Below are 13393 nucleotides of genomic sequence, written 5' to 3'. Positions count from 1 at the left end.
CAGAGCACCCGCTCCTCCCCATTGGGACCTTACCCATTTTCCCTTGCAAATTTGAATGCGACGACAACAATGGACAGTTGAAGTATTGTGCATGGAAATTAACCAACGCATTGGTTTATATAGGTAGGTTGATATATTGATAAGAACACAAGAAAAAATATGTGAGAAGGAGGTGAGCGCAGTCATGCTGGCCATGGAAAAAACTTGCTTCCTTCTTTGATTGCTTCTTCCAATCATTTCTTCCTCAGATTCTTCAGTCAGCAAGCCTGACTCTTCTTCCTTGTCCTCTGCGCATCTTCTTAATTTAGATTTGACATTGTTGTAACACAATATTTCTCGGGTGGATAAGGCTATTAAGTCCACATTGGCCTCATGGAGAAGTTTAACTTCACCGAACCTTATACTTTTGTGCTGTGGATTTGATTTAGATCCGGGGAGTTATCAGGTGGCGGAATGGAGAACAAGCTGCACAGAGTTACTAGTACACATGTACGAGGCAGCCTGTGAACTTTGGTCGATTGCTGACAAGCTCACCTATCAGTTAACGTAATTTGCTAGTTGGCTGCAAGCTACACATCAGCACCTGGAATAAAGCTAGCCAGCACTAGAGTTTCAGGCCTGGACATGAATTTTGTTAGTCATTGTTGTTCTACAAGCCTGGTTATCCCATTCTATCACCATATAGTTGGTCTAGTAAAGTATATGTGAGAGTCGTGCATCAATAAAAAAATTGATGTCATGTAGAATACTAGAGAAGCTTCAGAGTTTAGATACAGATATATACTGTTCATTTGATCAGACAATTGAGTTGACAATTTGCTATACTCTATCATCAGCATGGTGTTTTGGATTAGAAGAACACTTTCGATCTTTGAGTGAGTATCAGGTGTTTTCTTTCTATTGTTGTTCTGGAGGTGATGCTATACTTTTATCATCTTCTCTGTAAAGCTTGATATGTTGTCCATTTTTGAAGATCTGTTGAGAATTTGTAATTGCAGTTAGTAAGGAGGCCATGAGTACAAAATGACACTCTTTGTAAAGCTCGATATATATATTATTATTTTTGTTTGTTTTCTGTCCTTCCTGAATCATGACATCTTCAGTGATTCTGATCAATGCACAACAATGCACCACCTACTCTACTGAATGGACCAACTACCTCTCCCCCCTTCTTGATTCTTTCGATCCCCATTATATAAACTTGAAAGTGTGAAACAAAAGAAAGGGCCAAATGCATGGGTAAGTGAAAGAGACCAGTAGCATTGGAGTGTCCATTGTTTCTTCGCATTTTCACTTTCCTGATTTCTATGTCCATGAGCATGGGAGGCATCCAAGAGAAAGTAGTGCAGGACAAGCCCTGGAAAACGTAAGAAATCAACCGTGTTGTCCTTTCTTCCAGAAATTTAGTATGTTGGATATGAGGCCACTTTATATATATGAGGCTCCTTGACTTGCTCATCCGCACTCACTTCTTTCTGGGATGTTAGACAAACAATCACCCACATGAGAGACTGCAGAACCAAACCTGCCCAACAAAAACTTAATATCCGAGACAATTCCACTGGATCTGAGGCAATCCCACCTTTGGGACAAACCTTGCGTGCGTCGTTGTACAAAACCCTTCTGTTGTGCTGTGAATTTGATTTAGATCCTCATAGTTACCAGGTGGCTTAAGTTTTGTTTAGGCTGATGCAACACTTGGAGGACAAACTGCGCAGAGTTACCTAGTAGTAGTACAGTTGTGGACTTCCTACCGTTGTACTGGTCAAGTTCCTATCATGTTCTTCAGACCTACAAGTCCCTGTGATCTCCCACGTCCCACTGACTTCATCAAACTTTTTGCGGACCCTCTCACAAATCTAGCTGTCCGTTATCACACCCATCCTCATTCTAGCTTCTCTGCTCATCACTCTTTTCTTTAATTTCCTCAATATGCCAAGCTTCATGTTTCACTGATGTACCCGCTATATCTACACTACCTAAAATATCACACTGATTGCTTCCTAAAACAATGAAATGTACAAGACACACAGATAGTAATATATTGAAGTGCCATTCAGAGACGTGTCATGTAAACCGACGCAATGTGAAATCAGAATGATAATATATGAAAGATAATACTAGTATGATTGTTGCAGTTTTGTTTTTGAGTTATCATTCAAAAAAGTTGGGGGCCAGTGAGAGGAATTGATCGGTTGATCAGTATCTATTGGAGCGGAAAATGATGGTGTAGCCAGGTGAATAGGAGCAGGTGAAGAGTACCTGAGAAGAAGCAAACGAGAGCCAGAGCCAGAAGCAGAGCACCCGCTCCTCCCCATTGGGACCTTACCCATTTTCCCTTGCAAATTTGAATGCGACGACAACAATGGACAGTTGAAGTATTGTGCATGGAAATTAACCAACGCATTGGTTTATATAGGTAGGTTGATATATTGATAAGAACACAAGAAAAAATATGTGAGAAGGAGGTGAGCGCAGTCATGCTGGCCATGGAAAAAACTTGCTTCCTTCTTTGATTGCTTCTTCCAATCATTTCTTCCTCAGATTCTTCAGTCAGCAAGCCTGACTCTTCTTCCTTGTCCTCTGCGCATCTTCTTAATTTAGATTTGACATTGTTGTAACACAATATTTCTCGGGTGGATAAGGCTATTAAGTCCACATTGGCCTCATGGAGAAGTTTAACTTCACCGAACCTTATACTTTTGTGCTGTGGATTTGATTTAGATCCGGGGAGTTATCAGGTGGCGGAATGGAGAACAAGCTGCACAGAGTTACTAGTACACATGTACGAGGCAGCCTGTGAACTTTGGTCGATTGCTGACAAGCTCACCTATCAGTTAACGTAATTTGCTAGTTGGCTGCAAGCTACACATCAGCACCTGGAATAAAGCTAGCCAGCACTAGAGTTTCAGGCCTGGACATGAATTTTGTTAGTCATTGTTGTTCTACAAGCCTGGTTATCCCATTCTATCACCATATAGTTGGTCTAGTAAAGTATATGTGAGAGTCGTGCATCAATAAAAAAATTGATGTCATGTAGAATACTAGAGAAGCTTCAGAGTTTAGATACAGATATATACTGTTCATTTGATCAGACAATTGAGTTGACAATTTGCTATACTCTATCATCAGCATGGTGTTTTGGATTAGAAGAACACTTTCGATCTTTGAGTGAGTATCAGGTGTTTTCTTTCTATTGTTGTTCTGGAGGTGATGCTATACTTTTATCATCTTCTCTGTAAAGCTTGATATGTTGTCCATTTTTGAAGATCTGTTGAGAATTTGTACTTGCAGTTAGTAAGGAGGCCATGAGTACAAAATGACACTCTTTGTAAAGCTCGATATATATATTATTATTTTTGTTTGTTTTCTGTCCTTCCTGAATCATGACATCTTCAGTGATTCTGATCAATGCACAACAATGCACCACCTACTCTACTGAATGGACCAACTACCTCTCCCCCCTTCTTGATTCTTTCGATCCCCATTATATAAACTTGAAAGTGTGAAACAAAAGAAAGGGCCAAATGCATGGGTAAGTGAAAGAGACCAGTAGCATTGGAGTGTCCATTGTTTCTTCGCATTTTCACTTTCCTGATTTCTATGTCCATGAGCATGGGAGGCATCCAGGAGAAAGCAGTGCAGGACAAGCCCTGGAAAACGTAAGAAATCAATCGTGTTGTCCTTTCTTCCAGAAATTTAGTATGTTGCATATGAGGCCACTTTATATATATGAGGCTCCTTGACTTGCTCATCCGCACTCACTTCTTTCTAGGATGTTAGACAAACAATCACCCACATGAGAGACTGCAGAACCAAACCTGCCCAACAAAAACTTAATATCCGAGACAATTCCACTGGATCTGAGGCAATCCCACCTTTGGGACAAACCTTGCGTGCGTCGTTGTACAAAACCCTTCTGTTGTGCTGTGAATTTGATTTAGATCCTCATAGTTACCAGGTGGCTCAAGTTTTGTTTAGCCTGATGCAACACTTGGAGGACAAACTGCGCAGAGTTACCTAGTAGTAGTACAGTTGTGGACTTCCTACCGTTGTACTGGTCAAGTTCCTATCATGTTCTTCAGACCTACAAGTCCCTGTGATCTCCCACGTCCCACTGACTTCATCAAACTTTTTGCGGACCCTCTCACAAATCTAGCTGTCCGTTATCACACCCATCCTCATTCTAGCTTCTCTGCTCATCACTCTTTTCTTTAATTTCCTCAATATGCCAAGCTTCATGTTTCACTGATGTACCCGCTATATCTACACTACCTAAAATATCACACTGATTGCTTCCTAAAACAATGGAATGTACAAGACACACAGATAGTAATATATTGAAGTGCCATTCAGAGACGTGTCATGTAAACCGACGCAATGTGAAATCAGAATGATAATATATGAAAGATAATACTAGTATGATTGTTGCAGTTTTGTTTTTGAGTTATCATTCAAAAAAGTTGGGGGCCAGTGAGAGGAATTGATCAGTTGATCAGTATCTATTGGAGCGGAAAATGATGGTGTAGCCAGGTGAATAGGAGCAGGTGAAGAGTACCTGAGAAGAAGCAAACGAGAGCCAGAGCCAGAAGCAGAGCACCCGCTCCTCCCCATTGGGACCTTACCCATTTTCCTTTGCAAATTCGAATGCGACGACAACAATGGACAGTTGAAGTATTGTGCATGGAAATTAACCAACGCATTAGTTTATATAGGTAGGTTGATATATTGATAAGAACACAAGAAAAAATATGTGAGAAGGAGGTGAGCGCAGTCATGCTGGCCATGGAAAAAACTTGCTTCCTTCTTTGATTGCTTCTTCCAATCATTTCTTCCTCAGATTCTTCAGTCAGCAAGCCTGGCTCTTCTTCCTTGTCCTCTGCGCATCTTCTTAATTTAGATTTGACATTGTTGTAACACAATATTTCTCGGGTGGATAAGGCTATTAAGTCCACATTGGCCTCATGGAGAAGTTTAACTTCACCGAACCTTATACTTTTGTGCTGTGGATTTGATTTAGATCCGGGGAGTTATCAGGTGGCGGAATGGAGAACAAGCTGCACAGAGTTACTAGTACACATGTACGAGGCAGCCTGTGAACTTTGGTCGATTGCTGACAAGCTCACCTATCAGTTAACGTAATTTGCTAGTTGGCTGCAAGCTACACATCAGCACCTGGAATAAAGCTAGCCAGCACTAGAGTTTCAGGCCTGGCCATGAATTTTGTCAGTCATTGTTGTTCTACAAACTAGTGACAGAGATTGCAATCTATAATTGGCTTTGCTTGGTTAGGAAAATAAGTAGTGGTACTAATGACAAACATGAGGAATAGGATATGCAGACTGAGTTAGTTTAGACCGGCGGAAATGCTAGATTATGTGTGATGTTTGCACAGTAAGATTGGAACAGTCTACAGGAAAATGTTAGTATTAAAAGGTTTACTGAAAGATCCAGGCTTTTATGGACCATTTCATGCACTGGTGTTGTCTCCACTTACACCAGAACAGATGATTAAAAAGGCAGAAGGGGAAAAAATCACTTCTGTTGTTTATATATCCAAATAAAAACAACCACATGGCCACATGGGAGTGACAGTGTAGAGATTTGATGAACGAATTACCTGTACTTCATGTTTCTCAGAAAGAAAACCCTACAAAAATAACTATATCAGGATCAGGTTAATTTGGTCTTGGATTAACCCTTAATTAAAGTTGGAGTGCAAATTGCAATGCCGGGAAGCTAGAGAGAAGCATCAGGGCAGAGGTGCTCGGCCAAGTCACTGGAGTCGAGCCAGTTGTTGTGGCACGAGCACACTGATTGCTTCCAAGAACAATAGAATGTACAAGACACACGGATAGAAATAGATTGACATGCCATTCAGAGAAGTGTCATGTAAATCAACACAATGTGAAATCAGAATGACTATATATGAAAGATAATGCTAGTATGATTGCTGCAGTTTTGTTTTTGTGTTATCATTCAAAGAAGTTGGAGGCCAGTGCAAAGAGTGTTGTTTGGAGTTGATGCTATAGTCGGTCATCTTCTCTGCAAAGCTCGATCTGTTGTCCATTTTAGGAGATCTCTTTTGGGAAATTGCAATGCAATCAGTGAACACATCATAAGTAGACTTGTTCGTGAGGAGGTCGTCAGTACAAAGTGACATTCTTTATACGTTAAACCAAGGTGAAATCAGGATGTCGTGATTGAGCTGACATTCAGAGAAATGATGGTATTAATAGATTGAGCTGACATTCAAAGAAATGTCGTGTGAACTGACACAATTTGAAATTGGGATGAGAGTGTATGGTGAGAGAATTGCTAGTATCCAAACATGTGTACAATAAGTGTATGGAAGAGAATTGCTAGTATTAATTGCTGCAGTTTTGCTGCTGTGTTGTCATTCTAAGAAGTTTGAGCCTGGTGAGGGGATGATCAGTACATGTTGGAGCAGAAAATGATGGCATAGTCAGGTGATCGGGTGAAGCTGAAGTATAGTGCATGGAAATGAACCGATGAATGGTTTATATAGGTAGGTACATATACTGATAAGAACACGAAAAAAAATACTCCTACATGAGAGGGTATAGTTTCCATAGATTTGGTCAAACTTTAACAAATTTAACTTGGACAAGTCCAGAACTTTAATTATTTTGGAACGACAACAACAATGGAAGCTGATGTACAGTGCATGGAAATGAACCAATGAATGGTTTATATAGGTAGGTAGATATACTGATAAGAACACGAGAAAATAATACGTGAGAGGGAGGTGAGCTCAGGCAGACAATGTACGATGTACCATCTACTTCTATGACTCTTGTCAATGCGCACCAATGTACCACCTACTCTACAAATCGACCACCTACCTCTCCCCCTTGTTGATTCTTTCCACAGCCCATTATATAAATTTGAAAGTGCAAAACAAAAGAAAGGGGATAGAAAGGGCCAAAGGCAAAGATAAGTGAAAGAGAGTGCTAGCATTGGAGTATCCATTGTTTCTTTCACATCTTCACATTCTTGATTTCTGTGTCCATGAGCATGTGAGGCATCAGGAGAAAGCAATGCAGGGCAACCCGAGGAAAACGTAAGCAACCATTCATGTTATCATTTTCTTCCAGAAATTTAGTATGTTGTATACTCTAGGGCAGGAGGGAAAGAAGCCAAAAAAGACTTGAAACTATACAAGCAATTCGGCATTCGGCGACACTTTATATGTATGAGGCTCCTTGACTTACTCCTGCACACTCACATCTTTCAGGGATGTTAGACAGATAATCACCCACATTAGAAACAACAGAACCAAACCTGCCCAGCAAAAGCTCAACATCCGCGACAATTCCATTGGATCCGAGGCCATCCTACCTTTGAGATGTGGCACGCTTTGGTTTGGCTGATGCAACCCTTGGAGAACAAACTGAGCAGAGCTACCAAGTACGTAGTGGTACACCTGTACAAAGGCAGCATGTGGACTTCCTACTGCTATACACTTGTACTGGTCAAGTTGCTGTGTTCTTCAGGCGTGCATGTCCTTTGGGATCTACCACTGACTTCATCAAACTTTTTGCTGACCCTCTCACAAATCTAGCTGGTTATCACCCATCCTCGTTCTAGCTTCTCAGCTCATCACTCTTTTCTTTAATTTCCTCCTTAATATGCAAAGCTTCGTGTTTCACTGATGTACCGACTATATCTAGTTATCTACACTATCTAAAATATCCAGACTATAATAATAATTCAATTGGTATCAATCTCAGGGATCCATTACGAAGGTGTGCCACATCTTTGAATATTGGGAACTAATGTGCTACGAATTAATCGAAGAAATTTTCGTACTTACAAAGATCACCCTTTTTTTTTCAATTTGCTTATTACAATTTGGTACAGATAGTGCAAAATGTTATGTCGGTTCAGTGAATCAACATAGTAGTACTACTGTGCTTGCTATATAGAATAGTATTCAAACAGTTCCTTGTTGCAAAATGACCTCTGGGTTCACTGAATCAACATAGAAATGCTGTACTTGCAATAACATGGATAGGATCATAACAACATTTAGTGGTGGCCAACTTTTCACAAATGGAGGATGGTAGTCTCCAACTTCCAAGAACAAAAGACCACTAAATGCATTTGGCCTCCATGAAATTAATGATACAGAGATTGCAATCTATAATTGGCTTGGCTTGGTTAGGCCAACAAATTGTAGTAGCAGTACTAGTGACAAACATGAGGAATAGGACATGCAGACTTACTCAGTTAGTTTAGACCGGCAGAAATGCTAGATTATGTGTTATGTTTGCAAAGCAACATTGGAGCCTACAGGTAAATGTTATTAAAAGGTGTACTGAAAGATCCAGGCTTTTAGGGATCATTTCATGCACTGATACTGTCCCCACTTAGATCATAATAGATGATTAGAAAGGCAGATGGGAAAAAATCACTTCTGTTGTTTATATATCCAAATAAAGACAACCACATGGGAGTGACAGTGTAGAGATTTGATGAACTAATTACCTGCACTTTCTGTTTGGATTGCTCTTGAATTAACTATACCAGGGTCAGGTTGGAAACATGGCACTTGTAATGCTGTCTTGCCGATATTCCATAAAATCGCCGTGATAATGAGTCCATTACTGGGATCAAAACCTCTCTCCTGCTTGAATATAATCAGGACCGACGTATATCTCAAGCTAGCCACAAAATTGCAGACAGGACTAAACCATGGCACGAACACGCCTGATATGCGAGTTTCACATAATACACAAGACAATATCAGACATCATTGCATTATCTTGATGCGATGTTAAACTGACATCATACGAAGATTACGTGATAATCTAAGCCGTCACACTACATAAGAACCCACTTTTACACAGAAGAAGACGGTTGTCACTACCACGCATTTTTACGAGTGGAATGGAACTAGCTTGCACCAGGGACTGCAATCTCTGAAGCCATTTCATAGACTGTAAAAAATGATCAGCTGTCGAACAAGTTGACCCTATAATGGCCAGCGAGGTTCTTGATGGTCCCGTTTTGCACGATACTCTCGAGCAGGTCGTACTTGTAGTAGTTGGCGTCAAGCATTATCTGCTGCTGAGCCGCCAGTTCCTTCTCCTCCTCCAGTATACTCTGAAGGAAGAAAAAAAAGCTCAATGAACTACGGCTCCTCAAAATACAAGTTGCAACCAAGAAGGATCAAAGCAACTGCATTGTGTTTTAAAGAACAGCAAGATCATGGTCAAAATCCACAAAATGCTGTGTATAATGTAGGTAAGTTCCATCCAAAGGGTGCGAGCATGACAATGAAATGCTAAAAGTATATGTTGACATCTGTGGTCGCGATTGCATATGCCCTATTAATTAGGTCCTATATTCTACATTCCAGAGCAATGGTTTGTTCCTATAATAAGTACATAATAGAGACCAGTCATAAATCAACTAGTACTTCACCTTGATGAGCGCCATGTTCTCTGCTTCCTGCCTCTTAGCAAGGCTCTTCAGCTTGCTCATCCCATCATACTCCGGATCTCCTTGTTTCAGCCAAAGGAACTCCATCTTCGAGCCAGGCAGGCTAGGACGATCAGCAAACATTTCGGGCCTTGCCAAGCTAGCCCGGACAGGCCTGGGCATTCCACCGATTATGAAGGGGAAATCTCGCATCAAGTCCACAGCAGACTTGGCCTGCGACTCGTCGTCCAATTCCACCAGCGCGGCGGCAGGGATGTCGTACGGGATTGTGTAGTTCTCAATGAACTCCACGCTGACAACATTCGCACACTGGGAAAGAGCTGCTCGGATAACTTGGCGAGTAACCACAGGGGAGAGGTGGTCGATGTATATCGTCCTCTTGACCCTCGCCTCGAAATCGGCATGCTCCTTCTCAGCATGTTCTCCCATCAGACCCTCGGCATCGGCATGCTCGTCGGGTGTCGCCATGGGAGCGCCGGGTCCTGCAAGGCAGTGAATTGCAGCAATGGCTTAAAATGGCTGAGATTTCACTGTGGGAGCGCAGCGGACATTGTGCAGGAGCATCTGCAAGGTTTTCCATTTATAATGAACAGCGCTGAAACTGAAAAACATAACAGCTAACAACAGTGGAGGGTTGCTTATCGCCTGAATTGGGCCCTGGGGTAGGAAGATCGGGGTTCAGTTTAGGAACTAGGGTTTAAGGCACCTCATCGCAAGGTAAGCTGCGGCTGCGCCAGGGGCGGCAGGGAGCGAAATCGGGGGCGGGTCTAGATCGGAGATGGTGAAGATCCGTCGGATTTAGCTGAGGGCATGGCCATGGCTGGACGAGAACAACATCGTACCTCGAAATCGAGAGACTGCGGGCGGACGGCCGGGCGGGCGGAGACGGCAGGGGCGCGGCGGGGAGGAACGGGGACGGCGACGGCGGCGACGGCGGCGACGCGGGTCGGGGGAGAGTAGGAGACTGAAGCGTCGGCGGAACGGAACGGAGGCTCGCGGCTCAGGCGAGGAAGAGGAAATGGTGGTACGGGAACGGGACGGTTGGGCGTGCGAACGTTAGGTGGGAATTTGTATGATCATCAACAAGTATCAAAGAACTAAGTAACAGCATCTCATAAAAAACCTAGTATAACAGACCATTCATATTCTTCAAAATAGCAACAAGTTAGATGATTTGTACCGAGTAATTTTGAAAATATAATGTAGTACGGCGGCTTCGTGCGTCCATAATTTTAAAAAAAAAATGCAGACTATGAATTTCTTTTATATATATAATCAATGATTTCATAATTTTTCGTAAAAGAATGAGAAATTTTCATAATTTGATTACGCCTCATCCTTCATCTTTCTCCTCTCACTTGCCGGTGCTTTGCGTCTCCTTCTATGGCCCATGCGATGTAGCACCTTATCTCCAACTCTGATGACATCTCTTGCGCGAGGTTGTCAATACGTATAACCACGACGAACTGCGTTTTCTCGGACGTTATACGGGACAGCCAAAAAATGGCCCACGTAGATCCTGCAATTGAGGAGCGGCCCTTAGACCGACCAGCTTTTCGATATATATGCGGGCGCGTGGTCATTTAGGGTTCCTATCCATCATTCCCCGCATCCATCTTCGCCGTAAAATTGACCCCTCCGGCAGCGATTTACGGCACCTCCGGCCATCGGATCTTGGCGGTGATGGCGTCGCGGGTGCAAGGCGTGGCAGCGACGATGGGTTCGACGGGCGCGGTGGGTTCTGGTGCTGCGGGGGGTTCGTCGGCCGCGGTGGGTTCGTCGGCCGCAAGCGGCGCAACGATGACAAGGCCTCCAGTCCCTCCCTCGGCCCTCCCATGTCGAAGAAGCGCAGGGAGCAGGCGCGCACCCGTGGTGCGAAGTCCCGTAGCGCCGGCTCATGAACGTGGGCGAGTTTTCGACGCCTTAGGAAGCTGTTCGACCTAGCCATCGAGCGCCTCCGGGCGGCCGAGCGCGTGTGCTGGGAGGCGAAGGCCGCCGCTGCTGCCGGAGATGCGGTTGCGACCGCGCAGTTGCCGGCCCTCCGGGATGAGTATCAACTCCAATAAACCCTCTCCGGCACGCTGATCTACCACAGCTACACGGCAACAAGCCCCCGCCCCGTGAGGCCATCTCCGGCGACGAGGGCGACAACAGTGATGACGACGAATAAGGCGTGTAGTAGATGCTGGTAGTTTTAGGTTTAGATTTAAATTTATCTACTATGTTTTTAAGTTTGTGTGTAGTGTGTGAGATGAACTCCGGTGAACTATGGTGGCGCAAAGTTTAAGTTTAAATTATGCAGGATCATATACAAGATCTGTTCTGCCGTGCGTTCTGCGGTACCGCAAATTCATTTTAGAGGATCTCTTAACTCTTTTTTGACAAATGGTGGATTTTATTAACTCAAAATGAAGCATTAAGCGGATACAAATACGATGCGCACACACCTGACCTCTGCATAACAAAGATACACAAAGCCAACACCAACTCACAGACTAATGAACACGCTGGCAAAAGGCAAAGTCATATAAGAGCAAAGATATGCCCAAGCGACGAAAAAGAAAATAACTCGAAGCGATCAACAAACTACAACAACGACTGTATCTGCACCAACCATATTTTGACACCACAAGGACAACGGTGTTCTTCAACAGCAATGCCTTCAGGAAGGGAACAACGCCCAAGCGCCGCCATCACCGACTCAAACCACTATAGCCAGATTTTAGGTTTTCACCCTGAAGAAACAGATCCGAGCAATTCCGAGCAATACCTTCAACAAGGTAACGACACAAATACATCGTCATTGCCAGGTATAACCAATTCGTGTCATACCTAGGGTTTTCACCCCGGAGTTCAAGACCGGGTACTCAAGAAGCGCCACCAAATCGAAGTCAAACCTATGTTGTAGCCATCACTTTTCCACTGCCCGACTGGCTACATGTCATGGGCAAATTCCCATGGTCCGTGCTGCACAATCATATCTTTTGCGTCAAGTCATCATCCATAGATTGGATCTCATCACTGTCCAAAGCAAACTGATTGAAGTAGGAACCGTCAAACCCAAACAGGCATTCCGACTCATCCCACAATCAAACTAGTATGAGTTGCTGGCAACGGCCATCATATCTGGAGAGAAACCCTCATGAGGACAGTTCGGTGGTCACCGCAAACTGCAGCTCAAGAGGCCATTGATGCCGCCACGATAAGGTCTGAAGGATCCGACGTTGAATCGAAGCACATGAACCCCAGAACTGCCCCAGATCCCGTTGCACCCCTGAAACGCCATCGCAGGCACAAATCAGGGTCATCGCTCCAGCTACCTTCCCAAATCCCATCGTGAGATGTTATCCCATGAGAAGGAGCTGCTAGATCTCTTAAGTGAAATTTATGGTATGGCGTTTTACAGGATCTGCTAGAGATACTCTAATGATGGTGATTGGCCAAAATAGGTAGAAAGAACATAGTAATATTTAGCAAACTACAATATTCGTGTTGTGGTAATAATGTGTTTTGCCTACAGTTGTGTCCTTAACATCAGCATAAAAAAGTAACGAATGTGAGATACATGCCCCACCTTTAGAGTTATAATGTCCTCGCGGTTTGTGGTAAATCTGTTCATGGGAAGCCTGACCTGACAATCTGGCCAGAGCCCGGTCGTCTTGTCTCTCAGGGTGGGCTCGGGCTTCATTTTACAACTCAAAACAATGTTTGTGCCGGGCTTGGGCTTCCATTTCTCACCCTTTTAGGACAGACTTTTGGGCTTCGGGCCGGGCATACACGTGCGTAAACTGAAAAACTGCATTCAGGCCAAGCTTTCATGCTTCAGGCTTGCATTCGGGCCGGGCTTGGGCTTGAGAGAGCACATATTTTCGGGCTTCTGGGTCAGGCTCGAGCTTGGGATTTTCACTTCGGGCTTTGTCAAGCC

The 13393-nt window shown here is 43.6% G+C and overlaps 1 protein-coding gene across 1 annotated transcript; it reads right to left on the bottom strand.

The window, feature by feature from the left end:
- Window positions 1–8708: 8708 nt before the first annotated feature.
- Window positions 8709–10522, bottom strand: LOC123082410 (uncharacterized). The gene is made up of 3 exons (XM_044504743.1): window positions 10311–10522; window positions 9451–9950; window positions 8709–9129 (listed from the first exon to the last, which is right to left on the bottom strand). The coding sequence occupies exons 2-3, from the start codon at window positions 9934–9936 to the stop codon at window positions 8977–8979; spliced, it is 639 nt and encodes a 212-aa protein (XP_044360678.1). The 5' UTR covers window positions 9937–9950; window positions 10311–10522; the 3' UTR covers window positions 8709–8976.
- Window positions 10523–13393: the final 2871 nt, after the last annotated feature.

Source organism: Triticum aestivum, chromosome 4A (genome assembly GCF_018294505.1).
Source record: "Triticum aestivum cultivar Chinese Spring chromosome 4A, IWGSC CS RefSeq v2.1, whole genome shotgun sequence".
In the NCBI taxonomy this organism is placed as follows: domain Eukaryota; kingdom Viridiplantae; phylum Streptophyta; class Magnoliopsida; order Poales; family Poaceae; genus Triticum; species Triticum aestivum.
The sequence above is the reverse complement of the archived record's forward strand: the minus strand, read 5'-3'. Positions and strand labels throughout refer to the sequence as shown.